The following is a 25,691-nucleotide window of genomic DNA, read 5'->3' as shown; positions in this document are numbered from 1 at the left end:
GTTTGTTTAAATAAATAAATAAATCTTGAAGTGGAGTAATTACTCTGAGCGTTACCACCGGCCTGCCCCTGCCATTGTCGACATAATTACACCAAACACGCAAGCTGTCTCTACCTGCTAGGAAGTGTCAAGCTGGCCGCCAGTTAGCCAATACACGACCGGATGTTGGATACGTTACCTATTAAAATGAAAGTTATTCATTTTATCTTTCCACAAAGTGATGACTGTCATTTACACAGCAAAAAAAACTAAAATAAAAAAAAAAAAAACTGTAGTTTTGGTTAAGAGATTCAAACTCTGAATTTTAATATGTACAATTCTAATGAGGTAATAGCATAAAAAAGGTTTAGGGGGAAAATAAGGTCCCCAACACCATCTCAAGCTAGAAAGGTGGCAGATTTGGTCTGCCAAATATAAACAGTAAAACAGTATGAAATCGTGTTGTCCTAAAACTACACAATACAGCTTTAACAATCAGTGCTAAAGACAACTTGGACCAAACGTAACTGTCCTCACAGGCTTTAGCTTCGTCCAGAGCTCTTGTGAGAGGCTGCCAGAAAGTCACGTTTTTTATGTTGGATGGTTTCAGCCAGAGTACCAACATTTCGTGTTAGTGCTCCAACCCACATGTTTCATTTTTACCTAACTAAAGCCTGCATTTCACAAGATAATCTGGCTTGTGGCCCTGCTTTAATTGTAAAGATTGACAGATCCAGATGTGTTAAGAATAAGTCCTTTGAGACAGCACCACTGAGGCTAAGCTGATTAGGTCATGAATATTCTAAACAGAAAACATACACCATCATCTTTTTTTGATCATGCTTGAACTACTACTCCAGTTATTGTACTTCCATTAAGTTGAGGTACTCACAAGAGACTGATTAAACGGAATTGGCATGGCCATAATGCTACTTGATGAAGTTTAAATGTGTCTCCAAACCCTGACAATCCTAATGACATCATAAAGATTTTCTCACCTATGCCAGAGCCATTTCCAAGCCTTTGGGGGCAGATGTCAATACTGACATTGGGGACTAAAAAATTATTCAGTATAGGTATATTGGCCAGTATTCTGGTATAGGTTGATTTTTTTTTCCAGTGATCCCTCAAATGTGGTTATCAAACACCTGTGTAAAAGATACATGGCTAAATAATGAAGGCAGGATAACTTACAAATAAATATTTACAACAATCAACTTACAGATCAAAATAACATCACTGGACTGAAGCAGTTAGCTGGTCATTTGCTAATGTTAGATTACCTCAAGCATCTTATTTTTAATTTGTTCTGTCCAACCAATTTAAAAAAAGTTGAGGCACATATGTTTTCAGACAACATACAGACCCATTCTGACAGGCCAAAATGGGCTGACCTAAAGTCACTCTCTGAGCCAACTTGTATTTATAGGCTGATTTGTGGGCTACCTATACTAGACAGATGGTGCAAAATCAATCCGTGAAAGGCGTCTTTGCCTACACCATGCACATCAGACAACTTAAACGCATTTATTTTGAAGGCAGCGGATGCTTGTTTCCGGTCCTGTCTCAGTGTATTGATGCAGCTGCCAGCAGAGATGGAGAGCGCTCTGCGGTCGCAGTAGGGACATCAGACTTCACAGCGCGCGTACACTCAGAAACAGGCACAGTGAGACGCGCCAAGGAAAAATAAAAATCTCTTTGTCTTCTCATCGATCCCCAAAGCCTCCAGCTGGCTCATGGAGAGGGGAGCCCTGCTTGTCCGCACCGGGCGCACGTTGATCGGATGCCTTTCACAACAGCAGCCCCGTTAGATGATTTCCATTCAGGATTAATTGGTTGACCAATGGCTCCCAAACATGCGCTCCTCTCCAGCAACGGCAGCAGTGGCCCCCGGGTTGAAGGTGTAAATAGGCCAAATAAAGGAGCCTCCTGTTCTTCTTCTCCGGCACCATGGACCCTGAATGCGGGGATGGTGGCCGTCTGTTCGCCGAGGAATGGGAAGAGGACGCGGGCGCTGGATGGGATGCTGGCCCGGTGGATTGTGACCATCGGCGCGGTGCTGATGCTGATGATGCAGAGCTCGTTGGCCGCTGACGGTAAGGCACTGATGCTGTTTTATCTTTCAACCTGTAAGAGTGGTCATTTAATTCCTTTATTATCAAACAAATCATAAACACCACATGAGCCTGTGTGGCGTTGAATTCTTTGACTCCCATTCCAGTCTCAAGATGGCTTGATATCATCTTACTTATTATATTATTAATGCAGCTGTTTATTAGACGGTTGAGGAGAAAATACGTGTGGAAGATTTCATCAGACTCTGTTAGATGTAAATGATAGCCACGGAAAACAACAGAAAAACAGGGTTGTATAAGATGTGGGGGTCATTTTGATGCGTCCCGAGCTGTTTTCGTGATCTCTGAGGGCTTTGTTGTTATTTCTATGGCCTATATATGTTTTGTTATTCGATGTTTTGCTCTTACTGCATTTAAATATGGTTGTAATTCCTGTAAAACATCGGTGTGGTCGAACAAAGGCCCTAACCGATGTTACGTCCCCAAACGAGCAGCCGGAGCGCACAGTGGACCGCCGCGCCGCGCCGCGCTGCGCCGCCACTACACGCTGACCGCGGCCGTGTCTTTGCATACAGGAGGAAACTTTTTATTCATTCATGGAGCATTGAGCCCCGAGGTCGCCAACCTCGAACAACATACATAGGGGACGTTTCATAGTCGGCACGGATAAATAATTGATGATCTCCGTGTCTCACAGCCATCCCAGGAAGACACAAAAATAGCATCAAAGACGTTTACATATTTGAGTCATACTGCTTTGACTAAGGCTCTTAAAGAGGACAAGACATTTTTATCTCAGTAAACAGACACGTTTGTGGTCTTTATAATAATGACAATAAAAAGGAATATATAGTTCCCTACTTTGACATTATTTTGCAGTTATGTATAATTATTCAACCCTACAAAAAGTTTTATTTAAGGGACACATTTGTTTTTTTTGTTTTTTAAAATAACTGCAATGAGCTTGACTGAGCTCTCTGGCAGCTTAAACGTGAACTCCAAACAACCTCCAGGCGCCACTGTTTTACATTAGCAATCCGTTTTGACTTGTTTAAATCTGGGACGAGTCAAGTTTGAACTGATTGTATATGTGGAAAGTTCTTAAAAAACAAATGAATGTCAAGGACAGTAAGCTGAAAACACACCCAACACGGATACACACCAAAAGCGAGAAAACTGTCAGACTTAATTGCATTGGAAATTCATTAGAAACTCCATTGCTTAGGTTAGGTCCATAAGTGCTCAGAGATGCAACTGGATATTATGAATCACTGTCGACAGTTTAAAGTTGAATTTTATAAGTAAAGGTGTGGAGATATTAGCCACTCAGACTTCTGATGCCAACCCACAATGGATGTGAATGTTATTTCAACTTTGGTGCTGGCAACACTGAAGATGACATTTGGAAACCTAAAGGTCACATGTCTTGTGTCTTTCCAGGAATAATGAATTGGTTTTCTCAGAATGTTCTACTGACGGATATAGAATGTTTCAGGATGAGATGGAGCGGCTGAAGTTTTAAAAATATCTATCAGCTTTTCTCAATAATAATGACCCAATAGAACCAAAACTAAAGAGGAATACAAGTCTGCATGTATGTTAGCTGTCACTCTACATTATAAAGTACACTTTGTACTTTGTAAATCCAAAGAGGCTAAGTTATCTCCTGCTAAAGCTCTGCTTTAAATACCCTAACATATATAAGGTCAACATCACATTTCATACAGAGTGAATACGCATCATATCATGTTTGATGATTTTAACTGACCTGAATGAAACCCTTGACTCTTTGTGATGGCAAATTTGAAATGCAGTGGCCCATATTTCCCCATAGTACCCTTCTCCTCACTACTAGGCCTACATGTCACTTGAGATCTATTCATTGGGAGGTATTTGAAGATCTTGTAATGTCACATATAAACTGAAAGAGACTTCTTTTTCATCTATTGAAATGATTTACTTTCATGGTAAACAAAATAATTCCTTTGTAGGCAAACCAAATTTGGCACCACACAACAATGTATCATGCTTAAACACAGCGCGCACAACCACCCAGCAGTCCCACAATACTTATAAAATAAAAAGCCTTTGACATCATCCTCCTCATTTTCTTAGAGTAATATGAGGACAAAAGCTGAGCAAATGGCCCGTTTAAGTTTTACACTGACATCATAAGTCTGGTTAAATTGTTGAATGGTTTAGTGGCAGCTCTGCGGGCTTGCTCTATATTTTGATAAGCATTTAAGTGATTGACTGGCTTAACTTGAGCACTGAGAGTCTGAAAGTCAGAGGAACACTCTCTCAGTACCACCGTAGCAATCTCTCTTATTAACTTTCAAATTGGAAAATAATGAAATACTGACTCCTCCTGCCACTGCTCCTCACTGTGTCATTTGAGGGTAATGTCTGTGCCCCTATGATTAGCACAGATGCATTGAACGCATGTCTCCTTGTGAGGCTCCGGATGGACAATGAAAGCAGCAATACAGATATGGAGAAGATTGCCAAAGTATTTGGAAAAAGACAGTTTATCTGCCCAGCCTACCCATTTAAATCAGAGCAAATCGCCCACTCACTCTCAACATATCCTCTTTTATATGATGCTGCTGTACCACTTAAGAGCGAGCTTTTCCACAGTATGGCTTGGGGAGATTTGACTTTCTCTCTCTTACCTGGTTACTCAAGCATTCAGCTGTTTCAGGTCTTCTTAGAGAGAATGTTCCCAATGTATTTTTGTATTCTCTATCTCCATTTATAACAACAACAACAAAAAATATGTTTTTTTGTTTGTTTTTCTGATTCCTAGCTGGTGTGTGTGTATGTGCATGTGAGCATTTGTGTCTGCAGGCACACAGAATATGTGTGTGTGTATGTGTGTAGGTGTTTTCTTTAATAGGTCTACAGAGATCTTCATCCTCAGTCAATAGCTGAGATCTATTGGTCCGTGTTACCATGGGAACAGATCAGCAGCTAGTGCTTTACTCACAGTGTGTCTGTGTTTGTCAGCCAGGGATTGAAATAACATCTGAGTAAGTGTCAAGTCTGTTACCTAATAATCAGCGCTCTCTGAAGCACTGGGAGATTTGAACTGAAACCCTTCCAGCTGTTAAGCATCCGACTCTGGTCATCTGAGTCATTCAGTGCTGTTGTTTTCTTAGAATTAAACATCATTTGTGAATGTGACCCTTTTCTCACATCTTTCTATACTCGAGGGTTAGGGTTAGGGTTCAGCATTTCAAACTGGAATCTGAGAATTACTCAGCCAATTATCAAAATAGTTGCCGATTGATTGAATAATTGATGACAAATCAATGAAATGTTGCAGCTCTAAATGGCTTTTCACAAAAGGCTATGTTCAGACAAACAGCGCTTGGTGAAAATGTACCCCTCCACCTCAGTGGACAAAAAATGTTTAAAAAAAAAGTTTAACCTGACTCAAAGCTTTGCCACAATGCATGGAGTGCGATAGCATCCAGCAAGGTAAAGCATTGGCTAGTCATATGTGTACATGCCTTTGAACATTCCTATCAGATTACTTTGTAACATGAATCCTGCAATCATACTTTTTTTCCTTCCAATCAAGAGAGAAGATTATATGATTGACTAAGTGATTATTTTCCAAAGATTTCAAATTCTCTCTCAGAGTATTATAAACCACCACCTGCAGTGTTTTGGCAACTGATAAGCCCTCCAACTGCATGCCATCATTTGGTACTTGCTAGTTAAAGAATACAATTTCTGCACCTACTACTGTACTACAGACACATTTCCGTCAGTGTCAAAAAATTATTTCAGTTAGACACTCCACTGTAAACATCTGTCTGAGTTTGGAGAAATCGAAGCAATGACACGTCTTATGTATTTCATCAAAATAATGCAGTGACTGCTCTGATACTATCATTGAAATACAGTTTAAGATGTTTAAAACCAAAAGCCTACCCCACTTGATTTTCATGATATTGGGAGGGATGGTGCATTCTCTTACTGGCTGAGAACATAACAACATGTTAACATACAGTAATTTATTGGCTTATAATGGAGGAATTAGACAAACCCTTGCAGTCTAATAACCGGGGCAGGACAGTGAGGCATTGAATAGCTGGCGACATTGCTAAATCTTCTGCTTATAATTATTTATCTGCTGTCATCAATGAAAGTGATCGATTGTGCAGATTGTGTACACTGTAGCCTGGTTCCTGTCTGTTTCCTGTGAAGGAGTTGGCCGAGGATTGCAGTTCTTAGAGTCTGCACTCTCACAAACCTGATTAAAAGTTTAATGTCTGTACACAGACCCAAAAGTTTCTGTGATGCATCTGGTCAGAAGAAAAGCAATGTGAGAAACGTGACTGTAAGCTGTTGTGTTACCTGCATATACAAGAGAGACGGAAAGAAAGAAAGAGAGCCGATAATCAGTCACATTCAGACATGCTCTGAGGGTGAATTTAAATGTGATTGCATGATCGATACTATTTCAGCTCAAAGACAAGATTGGCACTGAGGTGGTCTTTTAGCATGCTGCTGTACAACATCCATTCAATCATGCACACACACACACACACACACACACACACACACACACACACACACACACACACACACACACACACACACACACACACACACAGTCAACAGTGAGATCAGGATGTTTAAAGCTGATTTGGAAACAAAAATGACAATGACACATACCCAATCTGGGGTTGCATTGAATGGTCAAAACAATACAGTCTGTACATATTTATCTTGGCGGAGCGTTTTTCAATGTGACACGAGAATGACTTTTCTGTGTATTCTCCTGCATATGTCCATTTTTTGTAGTTTTGACTCATAATTGTGGTGATTTCCACAAGGTTCATGGGGCACTTAAGAGCAGAGCTTTTGCTTTATGCATGGAGACTGTCAGATGTGGAAACTTTGATGACGGTTGACAGATGAGAATGCGCGCTGTGCTACAACCAGCTTTATTTCATGTCAGCTACTTTGCCTCATAAGGATTCTCACTCACACACCATCGCTCAGTTCATCGGTTTAGAAACCCTGACAAATTGAATGAATGGCAGCACACGCTGTCCTCCTCAGCAATGAAGTAAATAACATTTCCGATATTCATTCCAACAAGTTCCCAAAAGCCACAGTTCACTTCTGCTCAATTTCAGAGCTTGTCTCTTAAATATATTAAGAATGATTTGTCGCAGAAAATGGGAAAATAAAGCACAGTGCTGTGGTAAGTTTGGTAAGAGCTAAGAGATGTTTTCTGGGCCATAATGGCAACACTCAAGATCCATAGGTAGGATCCTCACGCTCTTATTATCTATTCTAGGACATTTTTGTGGACCATACACATACCACCCAAAAAACAAAACCATCCGTTATAGCTTACAGAATCAGGAATGTAGTAGAGTGGAAGTCTCCTGACAATATTAAGGGACTTACAATCAGCCAGTCAGAGTCAAGTATTTTCTGTGGATGTGCTATAAATATCAGTTTCATAGACATAGTCATAAGAGTTAAGTCCAGTTCCGAATAATCTGTCACTAATGAGAAGAACAAGGTTTAAAGTTTTCAAACTAAATAGGTTTTTGCTTTTTAAATGTTTAAATGTTTAAATAGATATTTTCTGGTTTCTTTACTCTTCTGTCACAGTAAATTGAATATCTTGAGGACGTCATGTATAACTTTGAGATATACAGAAACATTGTTAATTTTACATTTCCTGACAATTTATAGACTGAACAGCTAATTGATTTTATTGACAAAATAATGGACAGATTAATCGACAATGAAAATAATTATTAGTTAAGCCCTAACGATCAGGAAATATTTCAGGCCGAGAAATAATCTAACTATTCTAGGTGATTAACAGAGCCAATTAAAGTGCAGCATCTACACATTTCGATACAGTGGGCAGATGTTTTTTTATAGTATCAGAGGAAGACGACGACTGTAATTTGCAATACATGTTCTGCAAGGACTCTTAACCGTTGGAAAAATAAGTTTTAACACAACAAATCTTATTAGAGCTGTGGAATAATAAATCATCAATTTCTGCTCACTACATCTTAGCCTTTCTTACCCTCAGGTGTGCATAAACTAAAAGTTAGGAACTTCTTTTTAAAATATAACTGGTCATTGGTATCACCACGAGAAGCAGATAATTATTGGTTAATGGTATCAGCTGAGAAAAATCCATATTATGGGTCCCTAAAGATGAGAAGTCTTATATTGTTAATCATTATCACATTTAAACCATGGCCACAGTCTCTCCTTCATTCAATAAACGCCAGGAAGTCCTTTGGAAGCAAATATTTTCTTTGTCTTTTATATCCTTTGTCTTTCCACAAGTGCATCAAGAAAGCAGAAAAGACCGAGGCTAAATGGTTCCAGACACTCAGTATCATTACCTCAGCCTCATGCTAGATGTTGGCAGACATTTCATCAAGATGAGTGACAAGAGTTGGAGCAGAAATGTGACAAGAGAGGGAGGAGATCAGCATGATCAATAGTTAGTGCCTCAGGGAAAAAAGTTTCATGTTGCAGCTTTAATTTACGCCAGCTACTCAAACTCTCACCCCAGCTGTCCTTCTTTGCCTCATCATACTGCTCGATTGTTTCCCATGTCTGAAAGAGCTCAGGTGATCAGCAGCAGTGCATCTAAGAGGAGGATTGCAGTTGGAATTGATCCAAGGCCAAAGACCCTGCATGTGGTCCCAGAGGCGGGGGTGCTCGAGCACTGCATCATCCCTGCACATGTTCTTGGCATTAAAGCAGCAGTGGCAATTTTTGCATCGCTCCGCTTGACTGATCTCTGCTCTGTACTTCTTTGTGCTGCTCTGATTATGCACTGCTGGAGCTTTTCACACCGACAAGGAAATAGAAATCGGATGCAGCAAAATACAAGGCAGAACTATGAGAGTATTTTGAAGGCTTTTATCAGAATGCAGTAGAAGCTTAATTCAATCATAAATGTTAATGATGCTGAATAAGAAAAATGTTTTAGAACAAGATGCTTGACACTTGTTTTGCCAAACACTCCTATTTTCTCACAGTGTTGTCAGTCTTATTTGCACTATGTTCTCGTTCATGACACATCTGTGCCTCAGAGACTCTTCGTCACTGCAGGTGACAGTCATTACTCCCACTGTTGCCAGGCAGAAACACAGAGAAGCAGCTTTATAATACAAGGAAGATAAACTCTGATGATAAGACTCTGCTTTACTTACAACTTTTTTTTGCGATTGTGACCAAACGAGCCAGGCTGAATATGTCTGACAGAACGTCCTTATCTGAGTTGTTATGCGCCTCAGCCGTTTACCTTCTATCACACACATAACTGCGCGCGCGCACACACACACACACACACACATGCAACGCATCGCTCACTTTCATCAGTGTAACAGACATCTAATCATTTCTGGAACTTGTGTGTGTTCGAGTTTGAGTGAGGAATATGGAGAGAGACTGGAAGTCAGAAGGGGGAGAGAGAGGTTTCATATGCAGATCATATTTCCCCAGCTTGTACATTTAATACATTATGCATGGCAGGGCCCTGTTACAAATCATACGGGTAGGCAGAAGCTCTTTTGGATAAATTGATTTTTATAATCCCAATTAGCCACACTTTGTATTTTTCTAATCTGCGGGGGCTGCAAGAGGTTGCATGTTTCCTCGCTGGTATGTTTTCAGAAGGTTAATTATTTTCCGACAGTCTCATGTGAGAGGCACTTTGATGTACAAAGGCATCTATACATGAGAACACTTCTCATGTTCAAAGCTCATTCATGTGGCGTCAGGCGATGCAGTTTGTAAAGTATGTCCAGAGAGAGTTCACAGAATGCGGAAGTGTGTAGGTTTTTTAGTAAACTAGAAACATCTGTGTGTGTGTGCATGCTTCATGTTTCCCTCCAGATGTTGTGTCATGTTAGACAGCCACTGCATTTCCATTGCTCTGTTTATTGACCAGTGAACCTCTGAAGTGCGTGTACCAAGCAAAAAGGGTAACATTGATATTGATTGATATAGAGGGTCAGTTCACACCAAATCACACAACTCACACACACACACACACACACACACACACACACACTCACACACACACACACACACACACACACACACACACACACACACACACACTTTGGCACAAAGAAAATATAATTTCTTACATAACTTTAGTATAGTGTTTATCTGCAGAAGTTTCAGGTTGCTTATCTGCTAAAGAGAAGGTGCCTTTTGATAATCCTTTTGAGACTTAATTAGCAGGTATACAACAGCTTTTATCACCTCCTGCATATTATTGCAATCTTGTGAAAAACATTTATCTATGTACATCTACATTTATGTATAAATATATTTACATTGTGGCTGTGTGCAAAATTCCTCCCTTGATCACTCATACACCACTCACTTTAAAATAAACAATAAGTCCGGCGTCCATGAAATGGACCGCATTGACATTATGGGATTGTTGGCACAAAATAATGAACGTGCCATGAAAACTACTTTATTCTTCAGGTTGTGGGCAATTTTGAGGACACTATACGGAACACTAATTTCAGTAAACCTTGTACTCTACTATAGAACTCAGAACACAGTCCTAGTGTTGTTCATGCTGACTCACTGTAACACTTTAATCACGCGGTGCAGTGTAACACCTGTGCTTTTCCTTTTGTGACGAGTCCAAATGTCTGCTGTGATAAAGACCAAAAAGTAGGCTACACAATGTGTGGTCACCTCATCAACATAGGTCCAATCATCTAGTAAAGTTCACAACACCTGTAGAGTGTATGTGTATGTATGTATGTATATGTATGTATGTATGTATGTATGTATGTATGTATGTATGTATATATATATATATATATATATATATATATATATTTATATATTAGGACTGTCAAACTATTAATTTTTTTAATCGCATTTTGTCCATAGTTAACTCGTTGCAATTTTTTTGGCACATTTCTTTCTGTTCTAAATGTACCTTAATGTATTTTTTTCATGTTCTTAATACTTTTAACAACATAAGAAAGGGCAAATATGCTTGCTTTATGAAAATGTTTATTCAACACTTCAGATCATGCAGGAAAATGAAAGGCTCGAAAAATATCCCCTTACCCTAAATGGGATCAAAACATGGTGATGTCTGCTTTTGGTGGGGGGGGGGGGGCAGTGGGCTCTCCGCATCTGCCATGTGTTTGGCTTGCAAATGATATTTGAGACTCAACGTACTTCAGTGGTAACTCATTTCATGTCGACAGTACGTGCAGATAACTTTTGTCCTATCGACCGAACCATCTGGCAGTGTTTTGAAAGTGAGTTTGCCGTTCATAAGTCCTTCCCCATTTCCTTTCACTTTCACTTTTCCGTCCACCGTGTTTTTCCCGAACGCCAACCCTGCTTCTTGTTCTTCTGATTCCCTTTCTTATTCTTCTGCCACCCTCTGGATCAAGACTACAGGTGCCACCGACGGCCGTAAATCAAACAATGCGCGTTTCTTCTTTTTTTTTAATACATATATTAATATATATATATTTATGCAGTGATTGATTGATCACATTTCTCCTGTATTGATTACTAATATTATTGATTGTGTAAATTAAAACTTTAACTTTAACAGATTAAACATTATCATATAAAACTGAAATGTTCATGATATTTCAAAATGCTGACATGTATATGAGAAAAGGATTGTTTGACATAGACTAATAATGACAAGAATGAGGTGGCCTCAGGTTTTTAGATCCAGGCTAAAAGAAACTAATGGACATTTGGACATTATTCATGAAAACTTCAAGTCGGAAGATCAGTTTCGTAAAAATCAGAAATCAGTTTTGTACCAGCAAGTTGAGAGACCAGGTACGAGGTGTGTGATTGAATTGACTTGAAAAGGATTAGGCATGACACAATCCTGAAATGATTTTCATGAGGTGGTGAACCCACCTGCACAGGCAACAGATAATAGATGGAGAATGATAGAGAGCACACACTGTCCCTGGTAATAACAACTTGAGAGATGAAGTGTCAACCCTGGAATTGGAAATGTCCTTTTGGAGGAGTCGAGGTGGATGTGCCAAGCCTGAATGACAGCGCTGTAAGAGTTCCATATCCTGATTGGTTAGATAGGAAGTGAAGAGACAGAAAATGCTACATGTGGAAAAAAAGACTGACGGCATGAGACAAAAACAGAAAATGGAGTAATAGAAGCTGACTTCCTGACTCATTAATTCCATCACTCCATAATAGCAGCGTCGTCATCACCATCATTAACACTGTTGCCATCATCAGCCCTGTCATTGCCATATCGATTCAAATAAAAGAAAACCAAAGATTCGAGACACATAGAATAGGTAAAAAAACTGAAAGACAAAGAAAGATTCTGAGTCCTTTTTCGCCCTCCGGAGTCTGGAGGGTCTCTGCATGATCAATAGTTAGTGCTAGAGAGTCAGACTATGAGACTCCTTGAGAGATTTTTCCACACTTTTGCCTTCAGCCAGCAGACCCTTAAAAAAATATTTTTTTGTCCTTGTCCCTGAAATAAAATGAAATGAAAACGAGATACATTGCTTCTGTCTGAACTCCCTGCTGTACTCGTGAAGCTTTTACTGTATAAAAGCAGACTGATTGTGGAGTGTGCCTTCAAAAGCTTCTGTGTTTTTGCACCGGGACTCACTCTGCCATCCTGTCTTCAAGGTGTGTTTGTATCATTCATTTGAGCCTAGTCACAAGTCGTTCTGCTATTCATTTCAAAATCAGCTGCTTTAGAAAATCTTCCAGAACACAGGAAATTCAATCCAGCATGTGATGACTGTGAGAAAAATCAATCAGAATCAAAAGAATCCTTTTCAGATGAGGCTTTTTTTAGCTAGACATTGAAGAGTTCCTCGTACCCACAGGAGATTGTTTCAGCCTCGAAACAGGCCAACAGACAGGCGGCAGGGATTTGTTTCTGCTTGAGCATCTGAAAGAAAAAGAAGGGGGAGCGGCAAGGAAAGCGAGAGACAGAATGAAAATTTAATCAGCCCTCGCTTCTTAAGGGTTGACTGGGAGCGAGAAGGATTTATAGCTGCTTGGCCTCCTCTCCTTTTACTCACCATGTATCAGTGCAGCTGCTCACCTCCCTCCTTCACTATGTGCACCCGTCTGTCCAAGTGTCTTTCCATCAGTGTGTGTCATGTGTCATGTGGCCTTGAACTCACAGTTGCATGTGTGTAACAGCCACATTTCTATTTCCTTTCTAAGTATGCTATTCAGGAGTAAGCTTCATTCGCTGCACCTGCATTGGTTTCAGAGAAAGAGGACCTGGGTCTTATTTTGTAGTATTTGCTATTTTTCCAGTAATAACAGTAATAACTAGGCACTTACTATGTTAATTGCCGAGATGTAAGAACAGGGAGACATCACAAAGAATACGTCAGGCAGGTCAAGAAACACAAAAAGTTTGATGATGAGTCAAGTTTTAACCAACATAGTAGGAACCCAAACTACTCAAGAAGAGAAAACAAAGGCAAACTGAAAACTGTCATAGCAGTTAATGGTCTGACATAATTGGTGGTTTGACAATGCTGATGGTTGAGGTGGATGGTTTAGCTTGGAAGCAGCTGTTGTTGACACTGTAGGTCTATGCTTTTTTCCTGTCACTTACAAACCATCAACATCACAACCATTTTTAAAATGGTGATGTTAAACTCTTGTTGAAAAATTGTTGCATTTTTCCTGTTGGATTTTATTGACATTTTTGGTGTGCTCACTGTCAGTCAAAAAGTGGTTTAGTTAATATAGATAAACTGTTGGCTTAAAGAGTAAATTCACCCAAAAATGAACAACTCCTTGTAGCCCTTGAAACATTTCTGGAGCTTGACTTTAAAATAGTGTCTTATCATTCTTCTAGTTGATTAGGAAATTGAACTGAACTCATCATTTAACACAAACCTATCGCCAAACAGAATTTTAAACAGAATTAAACAGGCCTGAAAAATCTCTTATGAAACTCAATGACGTTTCACTGAGAGCCAACTAGAGCCTCACTGATATATTGGTCAGGGTTAGATACATCAGTAATGGTGGATAATATCCTGCCTCCTTCACATATCTTTGTCACAACTGTTTAATAGCCACATCAGAGGGATCATTGCATGGGTGTAAATTGGCTGATTTATTGATATCTGGATTTTTTAATCCCTAATATCGATATCGTTCAGGCTCAAGAGCCAACCTCTCTTTTTAGACAGGAATGCCCTGATCACACTCACACAGTTACACACATTCACACCTGGAAACTTCCCAGTGCAACTCTGGAGCAGTTGTGGATTAAAAGCCTTGGCCAAGAGCACCTCTGTGCTGGTATTGAAGGATGGGCCAGCACTGTTGTATTTGTCCCATAGATTGTGATTATATCAAACAAAATATGTGTTGGGAAAGGTTATGATCATAGCTAATACAAGAAGAACAAAACAACAAAACAACAAAAATGAATTATTGGATTGGGACACCATAATTCAGCTCAAAAGACCCATCTGAATATGATAATATAACAGCTGCAGTGTGGTGATATTAGCCTAAAATTACAATTTACTTTTTTCATTAGATAAGCTCATGTTTATTTCAGTATGTCTCCTCTGTTTCCATGGTGATGTTTGAAATGTTCTCTCTCTTTGATGGGAATATGAAGATGCATATAAACAGCTTATCCCGAATTTGACCTCTGCCAGGATTTTGTGTATTATCCTGCACACTCAGTGCATGTAAATAGCATCAAAGCCTAAGCGCCTTCAGAACTGGGGTAATTCAGGCCACAACATGTTTGGATGGCAGATAAACTACAATATTCAGAAATTATATTGAGCTTAAATGTCAGTCGAATCATTAAAAAATGATATTACGTTTTCAGTGTATCTCATTTGAGGTTCAAATCAAAGTCCTACAATCAGCAGCAATTAAGAGAATCCATTTCCACATGGCAGCTTGTTTTCCTCATTATGTCTGTTTGTTGGACCGAGGTTGCATTGCTGTTTAAACAGAACAATTGTTTTTGATGAGGAAGGTAATTATTCCCCCTGGGTTAATCAAAGTCAACCTGTATAGTTCTGACCTCCGCACACACTCTGCTGTCTACACACCAGCGCACAGAAAAAAATCTGCTCTGAATATTCATAACTGTGCATAATCATACATGCTGTTCAAGACCAAGTGTTAAGAAGCTGTAAGATGCCAATGCATTCAACAACCCAGATTAGATGTGGGTTTGTGATAGGGAAATGTTGAAAAAAAGAAACACAAAAAAACAAAACAAAACCGTATGCCTGTTGGTTCAGATGGCTGCATGAAATTCAGAGTAAAGATCAGAGGCAGTTAGCTACAGAGACATTATCAAGCCTGGGCCTGAGTTTAAGCACTGAGAGGCTTAAGATGAAAGGTGAAAACAGTGGAGAACAGTGTCTTTGGTTGTATTTTTTATATGCGAGGAATGAAGTAAAGTGCTGTTGCTAAATTCTGCAGTAAAATCACATTTTTAAAAAAGACTTTCGAAGTCTGTGATGTCTTCTTAACAGGCACAGACTGTCATGGGGGATGTTGAACTCTGTCACACACTCTGTATGTGCATGATTTTATGGTTCAGACAGTTACATAACGGTAGAGACTAATTAGTGTCGACTTTATTCTCTTTACTGTGGTTTAAAGAACTGAGACTTTATTTTCATCAACATCCCCCTCTTCAGCATCTCAACATCATAATAGGGAGGAGGCAGCAAGTGACACAGTATGAGTCAGGTTAGGGATAACGCCGACTACGCTAAATCAGATTAATGTCTACAGCCAGTAATGAAATGGCACTTTGTACTCACACCATATGTGCCTTTATACAACACACACACTAGTACGCACACATAGATAGTGTGCCACCACAGGGGACACAGTAAGGGCAAACACACATCAGAGGCTCAGGGCCAATCAAATTCACTCAGCGCACTTATTGGCTTGTGCACAGTCACATGGTGCATCCTGCAGCAGTTTTGGCATGTGTTTCTCCGAAAAATCAATACTGTGTACACACACACACACACACGCACGCACGCACACACACATACGCACACACACACACAATGTTTCTAAATCATCAGCCAAAGTGCTAGAACAACCCACTATGATTATTGCTTTTGCATAAGCGCGTGTGTATCTGAATGAGTGAGTGTCTGAGTGTGTATGAGTGTTCACTTGTGCGACGACATGAGAGTGTGATGTGTTCTGTTTTGAGGGCATACTTCAGTTAATAGGAATTCATAAGCAAATTAGAGATTTCAACCTCCCTTCCTGTGTGTTTAATGTGTATAGAGCAATAAGTATGTAGTGTGTGTGTGTGTGTGCGTGTGTGTGTGTACGTGTGTGTGTGTGTGTAGGGGGTTAAACCAGAGGTTGCCAGGCTGCCATATTGAATCATCACCATATGGCTCACCTCTCATCAGGAACCCCATCTGGCTGCTGAAATACTTCATCCATCCATCCCTTGCTTCATCCACCTAAACTCTACCTTAACCTCACTCCTTCCCCTCCTCTTTCTTTTAATCTTTCTCTCTGTCTTCCTCCGCCATCTGCATCTGTTTTTTCACAAACTCCCTCATCCCTGCACCTTTGTGTTTCTTTTTCTGTTCCTTCGCTTTCCCTTATGAGAAAGAATGAGTCCCATAGAGATAGGAAGAGGATAGAACCTTCATATGAATAAGAAAGCAGCTTAAAGTGCTTAATGAAAAGAAAAAAGCTTTATTTTAGAAGATCTGTGGCACTCATTTCAGTCAGGACCAAAAAACTTCTAGATGTGACAGAGCCCCATGAATACGACACAGAGCCAACATTTGCTGGCAAGAAAGTGGCAACTGATGGACATTTGATTTTTTGTAAATGATAGATTCTTCATTCTCTTAAAAAAACAAAAAAAAGAAGATTTCTAGTTGTTTATTTGATAACTGTAATGATTCAGCAGCAACCATGTAAATTAATTCATGTTGAAAAGTTTCCTTAGTGTCTTAGATTTTCAGGACAAATTTCAGCCCAGTCCAGTGAAAATTAAGCTATTAGTGTGGCTGAGAATACACATACAAGAAATCACTAAAATGCTGAAATTTATTTCAGAGGGCCAAACTTCCAAAATTCATAAATTAAAAGGTATTTGGATTACAGCTGTAGGATTTTATAGGGTCCCATGGATTTAACAGAAGTTTCAACACGCTTTTTTTCAAGAAAATCCATGATGTGAACTGGCAAAAGTTCAGGAATTTGAGTAAATTGGCATTGAATGACACTTAGGTATCCCTGGTTCTCATTTTTCTCCAGGTTCCACTTCCCTCCTTGTTAATTCTCAGTGTATAATCCAACCAGTACATTCAAACTAAAGTCACCTCGCCAAACATGAATCCTGCTTCGTCGGCCTCAGGTCTGCAAGGCTGTACGTATGAGCTAAATGCTAAAATCCTACCGCTGTACTCTATACTTTTTAAGTCATGAATGTTAAAAGTTTGGCCATTTTAAGTTGTGATCTGCAAATTTCCCTAACCCAATGAAAACAGACAATAACAGAGGTATTAGACAGGTAAAAACCTTGAGGTTAACGCTGTACAAATATACACTGATGAAGTTAAACCACTGAATGTGACATTACAGCCAGTGAAACATTCTTTTTTTGAATCAGCACTTTCTTGACCAGCTGCATTTTCAACAACAAAGACAACATGAAAAACTAAGACTCATTTCCTCAGCAAGTTCCCAAGTTTAGGGCTACCAGGCAAGCCCCTCTGCTTCCTCTAAGATAAACGACACACACGCTGCCGCCTGATTGGTTCAAATGTTGTCTCACGCTCTGCTGCTGCGTCTGTCTAGTTACAGCCATGATGGATTTTTCCTTTTTACTGTAGCATGTGTTAGGGCCGAACTCTGCAAGATGTGATGCATGGATACAGTCTGTACAGGTGTGCGTGTCCTCTTTTATAGCTTTCCCATCGATTTATGTTTTTTTTCAAGTGACCAGAAACAGAGGTCCCCTATTAGATAGAAATTTAGTTCCCTGTTAGCAATATTGACGTGTGTGTGTGTCCGTGTGTGTGTGTGTGTCACACTACAAAGAGGCCTGTCCTCCTTTCAGATATTCCTCAGAGGAAATGGTGGTCTTCAATAATTTGACAGTTTCAACATGTTTTTAGAAAAGCAGTACTTTCCAGCTGACAAACACATGACAGCTGTGTGAAGGCACAACCAGATGTGACTGGATTTTAAAGTAATTTGAAATCTGCCCTCCATATCAAAGGGAAACTATGGCTGATTTGGTAGGACTGAAATTTCAGGGATCATTTTCTCGATTTAGAGTACTTGTGTTTGTACATTACAGTTACATCAGTTCGAACAGAAACACACTAAGAATTGGAACATCTGTTAAACTGAGTTAAATTATCTTGACACCGGATTTTGAAATTAAACCACAAACAAACTCATGTCATTCATTGTTGAGTTTGAATACTGGCTGCATGTGTTTATGTAATGGCATACTGATTTTAAATTAATTATAGTTCTATTCATGCTTCAGATGAAAGAAGCTAAGTTTGCTGCCACTACACTGCCACACTAGCTATAACATTAAACTGGTACTTGTATTACTAATAACACCTTAAAAAGTACAATGAGCAGAATGGGGATGGTCCATTTGATTTTAAGCTGCACTGTGAATATTTCTGCAGTTCCCCCCAGCTCTAAGGAGTGTTTTAGCACCTTGTAGCTCATTGTTTTGGTTCCACTGCATTTAGGAGGCCTCTTAGAGCAAGAAAGCTCAAAATGAAAGCCCTGAATGCTACCCGAACAGCACCAAACAACTGACCGACATGGTTGCAGCATTTAGATGGTAGAGAGCCAGCTGTTTTTCTCAGGGGCTGGTGGAGTCCAAAACAGAGCTAAAAGGAGTGTAAGCAGTATGAATTACATTCATCATGTGGACAAGAAGACAACTCCAACTCCATGCAATTATTGCAGCTTGATCTCTATAGGGATCTGTTTTTTACTACTTGTTATGCTGAATGCTTGTTAAATTATTTTGTCTCAAACAGATAGTGTTATTGTCAGGTTGGGGTAAAAGGGAAGACTATGGAAAAGGGGAAGGTGGACCCAAATGCAGTTACAGACAAGAGGCAAGGATATGGGGAAACAAAAGGCGAGCTTTATTTAAAAGCTGAACACAAGAACAGAAGCAGGCAAAACGGGGGGCGACAGCAAGTAGCAATAAGCAGGCAAGTAGCAACCAAAAACAGCAAGACAAAGTTCAAATCAAAAGGCAAAATGCAAAACTCAAATCCAAAACACATACCATGGGGAACAAGGATCAGACAGGAGCAGGCACATGGACGGAGCATGGACAAAGACAGGCGCTGACAAGAACAAACAGAAGACATCCAGAGTACATACAATGACCAGACGAGGAGTGAAGGGAACACAGAGACTAAATACACAGACACTGATGACAAGACGAGGAACAGGTGAGGTGGACCAACAGGTGAGACAACGAAGGGGAGGAGCACATGAGAACATGAAGGGAACAGGGCAATAGACAGAGGGAGCCAGAGGGAACATAGGAAAAAACACAGAACTTAAAGGACACATGAGGGCATGGGAAAAACAAGACACAAGACAAGATACAAAGACATGGAAATCAAATACAAGAAACCACAAGACAAAACCAGACACAAGAACACAACGAACAAGAATCTACAGTTATGATAAACAGTGATAGTTTTTTAACGTATAGATCTCCACATAAAAACCAATGTATTTTCAGTGGAATTTAAAATGTATTTTCTATCTGAAATCACCTGCATGTCAATCAATAATCCGAAACTTTTTTCTGCAACTTTCAGTCTCAGTTCGCTTTTATGAGACAACAATAAAGCACCATCCTTTGATGAGGTAAAACTGAGGCTCTCACACTATTTTATAAGTGTGTCTCTGATATTGCTGTCCGGATTCAATAAAACAAGATTGAATTTCCCCCCAGTGACAGACCCCTGCTCCAAAAACAGACACTACTTAAGCTAACAGACTCTGGCTCTCCATTTTACCTTAACCAGGGTTGAAAATTGAAACCTAAAAATAAAACATACTGCACTGTGTGCTGTTTTGTAGAAGCAGAGCACCACTAAAAGCCACTAAGAGGTATTTTGGAGTGTTCAATGACCTGTGCGGTAAACATCGCCAGCTGTTTCCCAAACTTATCAAAGTTTGTCCGAACCAACAGTAGCAGTTCATCAACTTTGGACAATGTGCACTTCAAGTGCAATAACTTTTTGACATTTGAACTCCAATACCCAGAAAATCTGTAAGGTGATGTCAGCCAATTGCATCCAGTATGTTCTAGTAGATTCATCATAGATTATTAGTCTATGATGACTTTTCTTCATTCATCATTTTCTGATGTACAGCTGTAAAACTGTCTTCCTCTGGGATATAAACAGTGGTTATGAAGGAGCCCAGTTTTGCCTGGACAGAGCAGTTCTTCCTGCAGTACAGATGACAAATTGGACTTGTCACTTTCTGTGGGTGGAGAAGATTTCCTACCAGTGACCATACCCAGCAAACAGGGCAATACTGTGGGCTGTGTGATAGGCAGGGGTGATTCCCAAGTTGAAAAGCCTTTCCAATGGCTTGTTAAACCTGAATATGCTGGTTTATTTAGCCACTCTGGGACAGCGTAAAAACAATCTGTTAACACAGATCTGACATTTTATCAATTTTAATTTCTAAAGACAATTACCAATCTGCATATTCAGCAGATACAGAGCAACATCAACATTAAATTGGAGTCAGGTTTCTGTCCAACTGGTGAACTCTTAGATGTATTCTTGTTTTAACTCTATTTTGGCATCCTCCAGCTCCTGGGGAAATATCACACTGCTTAGGAGCAAAATGCTTGTTTTTGCAAGCCAGGTGCCAACTAGCTTGTAAACAAACTAGTTGCCGGACAGGTAGTTCACAATGGATTTTTGGAGCTTCCTCCCAGGAAGCAGTTGCCTGCTTTATCTGAAACCAAAACTAAGAACCGAAACAAGAAAATGTGCTGCAGAATTGCAGAGTTAGGCCAAGTTTGTCACTTCAGTTGGCTTCTTTGACACATACATTGTATATGCAACTTCCCTCAAAACTTGGCTTCTTTCTGTAGAGAGCATACAGAAATGTGCAACACTTTTTGACACAAAAAATTCTACTGGCTCAGTTTATTTAGAACTTCACATTTGAATGCAGACAGTCCGGCTTTCGATTTTTATCACAAAAATGTGCTCTTCGTACTGACCAGCGTGTCAGAAACTCTTTCTTTTTCTAACTGTTGGGCATGTTTTGGGCATGTTTATGTTGTTGACATGAGTTAATCTCCTGAGGTTTGTTCAGACTTTCCAGATACAGTTGTTTCATTTTACTTACTCTGCTTCTCTTTTTAACCACATTCTTTTTCAGTGTTCAGCTTTGTTGAGCCTCAGGGATTGGTCCTGGTGCTGGAAAATGCTGTTTCAGAGGATGAGCAGCACTGACCCATGATGCACTGGGCTCCTCTTTCCCTTTTTATATCAGTACAAAGTTCTCGGCTCTGCTTCAAAAACTGCTCCATTTTCTCTTCCGTCTTTAATGTCAGAACTTCTTTGCTTTTTTCACAGAGTGTTAATTAAAAATCTTTGCTCTGCTCCACAGCAAGTTCAATTTCTCAGGCTTTCTCACATAACTCTTGCCTTTTGCTTTCATTATCACTGTTTACACTTTGGTTTTAAGTTACATTTGCTTAAATCCATTTTTTAATCCAAATCTTTGCCTGCTGGGGTTGTGATAATTTTTGTCTGCAGTGCCAGGTTGCCTGACAGATTTATTGGTACACAGCACTAAATTGGATTCACATAGTCCACAGTTCTACTGTGAGATTGTTGGCTAAATCCAAATGTGCGACTTGATTCCTTCCTGGTATTTTAAAATGATCCTGTTTGTTTGAAAATAGATTGAAAATTTTGTTCAGGCTGTAGATTAATCACACTCTATCAAGTGTGCTTTCCTCCTCTCTCAAACATCTGTTTTCATTCTACTCTGTGTTCTCACATGATGACTCATGGTGGATTATTTAAAAACCTGACAAACCTTCAGTCTTTTAGTTGTAATGCTGCTGAGACGGCACAGGTGAATGCTGAAAAAAAAAGGCCTATGAAACCATCATAGAAACATGCACATGCACACACGCATGCACACGCGCGCGCACACACACACACACACACACTTCATATGAGCACTTCCACAACGATCCGTCATCATCTGTCATCATAGAGTTGCTGTCACGCAAGTGGGGCCTCAGCAGCAGCAGGTTGGCTCTGGTAAATGAAGCAAGAGATGGGATCAGAGCTGGCGTATATGCATGAGTACGCCTCTGTGTGTGTTTTTCTTAAATTTGAATGCGTTTCCTGTGCTGAGACTTCTGTAAGTCTCTCTGTGCTCCTGTGTGAGTGCTCCTATATTTTCCATGTTTGTGTGTCTGCATCTGTGTGTGTAACTCCATCCCCGCTCTGATTGTTAATGTTTGCGTGAATGGATGTCTGGGTTTCCGTGTGTCTGTATGTGTCTGGATTTGTCGTTGGGTTGTGTGTGTGCCTGAGTAAATGGATTTAGGCAGATGATGTAATAGTTTTTGTCCCCTATGTGTGTTGCTCCACATGAGCTAAAGGCTCTGGAGTTCACTGTGTGGCACACAAACACACACAGTGATGTACAGTGTGTGTTTGTGTGTGCACGCCCGTGTTTGTGTGTGTCTGTGTCAGGCAATTTCACTAGATGCATCTTGTTAAAAAAGACAGGAAGGCACTCAGCTTAGCAAACCCATAATCCCTAATTGTTTGAAGTGCAGTATTAAAATGCTGAACCTCATGTTGACGTAGAATGATGTAGCTAGATGTTTTTTTATTTGACTTATTATTTGAAAGAGTGTGTGTGAACTGAAAAGGGAAAAAGGCAAAATATATTGAGGATGGATTTAACTCTAATATGTTAACAGCTATTTACGAGGCCAAGTGGTGTTTATTTAAACAACCATTAGAACCAATACATAAAACATATATTTGCATAATTGAGGCTGACATCACTTACTGTTCTGGAGAAAAGAGGTGAAATCCTTCAGCCTGATCCTTCATCAGGTTTATTGTTCTGCTGCTCTGCAGTCACTGAGCTGCAGTGCTTCATCAACTTGCATTATTCGAGCTGAAAGGACAACAGAAATGTGTAGCATAGAGGCTAAATACAGTCTTGTATTATTTTTGATTCATTTTGCTTTCCGCTTCTGCACGAGACTCTAATGCTTATGATCCACAGTCTCCACATGTTGTGCAGAATGACGAGTTTAGGGAGTGGATTAGAACCTATTAGATAACAGAGAGAATCAATTGACCTTTGCTGCTCCCATTATCTACAGCACAGTGAGCAGCAGTATTTCCATGATGAAGAGAGGCTGTATGGTATTGTAAGTGACGAGGGCTTTTTAGCAGTGGTTTGAGAAAATGAAATTCAAAATGGATGTGCCTCACATAGTAAATAAATAATGGAAAGATAAAAGTGAAAGCTTATGACGCAGAAGAACCTTCAGCTCTTTGTGCCTCTGTGTCTCTGTGCGCCTGTGGGTTGACACATGCATGATTTGATCTCCGTGGAAAACAAAATAGTTTCTGTTATCACCAGATGACCTTTGATTTCTCGATCTCTTGTTGTATCTGATATATCCAATCCTGTAGTATAATGGTCTTCATGCAAGAACAAAACAGGTTTGTTCTTACATGGCATTTGTGAGTGATTTAAGAGAATTTGTAGCACTCACAAATTTTCCCATAGTATAAATGTTTACACATGACATTCTGTAGTAGTGTCAGTCTAGGTCATAGTGGTTGGGTATAGACTTGCTAAAACAGACATAACATTTGTTTATTTAAGAATTAAATTAATTTTAAATCTCCTAAAATCAACTAAAATAAAAAACTTAAATGAACTTTATATATAAAATGAATAATGTATCACCCTCTTCATGGTTTGCAAGTTTAATGAGAGGTTTTTATGTGCAGACATTCATCATTCCCAAAGGATAACTCCCAGTGACTTTTGGTGATCCTCTGACTTTTTCTCTAGCTCAACCATCGGTTTATATGGTGTTGAGTAAAGTGTCCTAACAACCCGTCGATGGATCACCATAGGTACCCACTGATTGGGTACACAGATTCTCGCCCACTTAGAATAAAGACTAATGGTCGTGATCTATTAACTTCTCATCTGGTGCCACCATCGGGTCATATTTTCAGTTCATTCAATATAATTTTTCAGAGTAAGCTGCATGGAATCTGATAAATTGTTTCCAGCGATGTCACTCAGTGGCTAAGTTGCATTGAGAGTTATGTAAGTGTCAAGTTTTAAGAAAGGAAGAAGAAGTGTCCATAATGAGTCTGACAGTGTTGAAGGAGTGCACTGTTAGACCAGGCGACTGCTTATTAAAACGTATTTTATCAAATTACATGCAGCTTCCTCTGGAGCCACAAAAAGATTGAAAGTACTTTTTTTTCTGACATTCAGTAAACCTCCCCAAGACCTATAATGTGTAAATCATTACAGGTACCTAACTTTATAGCATATCATTTTGAGGATGTTAGCATAATTATGTAAGCATTTGCTGAAGCAGTGAAGTTCAGTCTGACAGAGCCGCTGGCTTGGCTGTAGACCCTTTAAGGTGTTATACTGAGGGCCTATTTGGCAAACTTTGAAAATTCCATAGTGGTGAGGAAATGTCTCTCACTCACAACTCATGGTATTAATACATTGATCACATGCAGTGATCGCTCACCAAGTCACACCTGGTCATGAACAGGTAGCATTTATTAAATTAACTGAATGAATGAATAATAAGTTTAACAACAAGCAAGAGAATTTGATGACTCTAATGACTCATGGAAATAAAATTTGTTTTTGAAAGGATTGAAAAACAACAGGTGTAGTGACAGTGGTGGAGTAAGGTAAAAAGACTTGTCTCAGATAAACCTTTCTTTAAAGTCTTCTCTGACCTCCTGCAGTGTATATGCAGACCCGTGTCCAGTTTAACAGTGCCATAGTCTCCCTGCCATGCCAAGATTTGAATAAGCAAATTGTTGTTGCTTCCTCTAAATGCTTTCAACACCATCCGGCCCCTCCCGCTGAGGGAATCTGCTCAGGACAGCGAGTGTTAAGGCCCCTATGGTGTCCAGGACTATAGACGATCACGCTGGCAGGCAGTGGTTCATGAGCCTCCACGGCTCGTGTGTAAATGCCATGAGTGCCAGAGATGTCTCTAAAATCCAATGAATAGCAATAAGCAAGGATGCTTGAATTTTTTGTTTTTTTGTGTTGTTTGATATTTTGGGTTTTTTGAGTCTTTTTAGATGGAAGAATGGAAAAGGTACACAGAAACTGTATGATGAATATGAAACTGAATTTCCACAGTCATTACCAAGACTGCCAATTCCTGCAAGCTTGTATCTTTGTCTGCCTTAAGGATGGGCACAGCTCTATGTGTGTGAAACATTGATTCAATCTTAACTAAGGTTAACGTTATAGTCATATATTTTATAATGGAACTTG

The 25,691-nt window shown here is 39.7% G+C and overlaps 1 protein-coding gene across 4 annotated transcripts in view; it reads left to right on the top strand.

Annotated features, from left to right (window-relative positions):
- The first annotated feature begins 1,538 nt into the window (after window positions 1-1,538).
- Window positions 1,539-25,691, top strand: part of kiaa1549la (KIAA1549-like a) — a 104,101-nt gene continuing 79,948 nt past the window's right edge. For 3 of the 4 annotated variants that reach the window (XM_030425428.1, XM_030425427.1, XM_030425425.1), the window contains exon 1: window positions 1,539-2,075. In XM_030425428.1, coding sequence (XP_030281288.1) covers window positions 1,823-2,075 — 253 coding nt within the window. In that variant the 5' untranslated portion in view covers window positions 1,539-1,822. The remainder of the gene's footprint in view (window positions 2,076-25,691) is intronic. The other variant, XM_030425426.1, reaches the window with a different exon arrangement.

Source organism: Sparus aurata, chromosome 8 (genome assembly GCF_900880675.1).
Source record: "Sparus aurata chromosome 8, fSpaAur1.1, whole genome shotgun sequence".
NCBI lineage: Eukaryota > Metazoa > Chordata > Actinopteri > Spariformes > Sparidae > Sparus > Sparus aurata.
The sequence above is the reverse complement of the archived record's forward strand: the minus strand, read 5'-3'. Positions and strand labels throughout refer to the sequence as shown.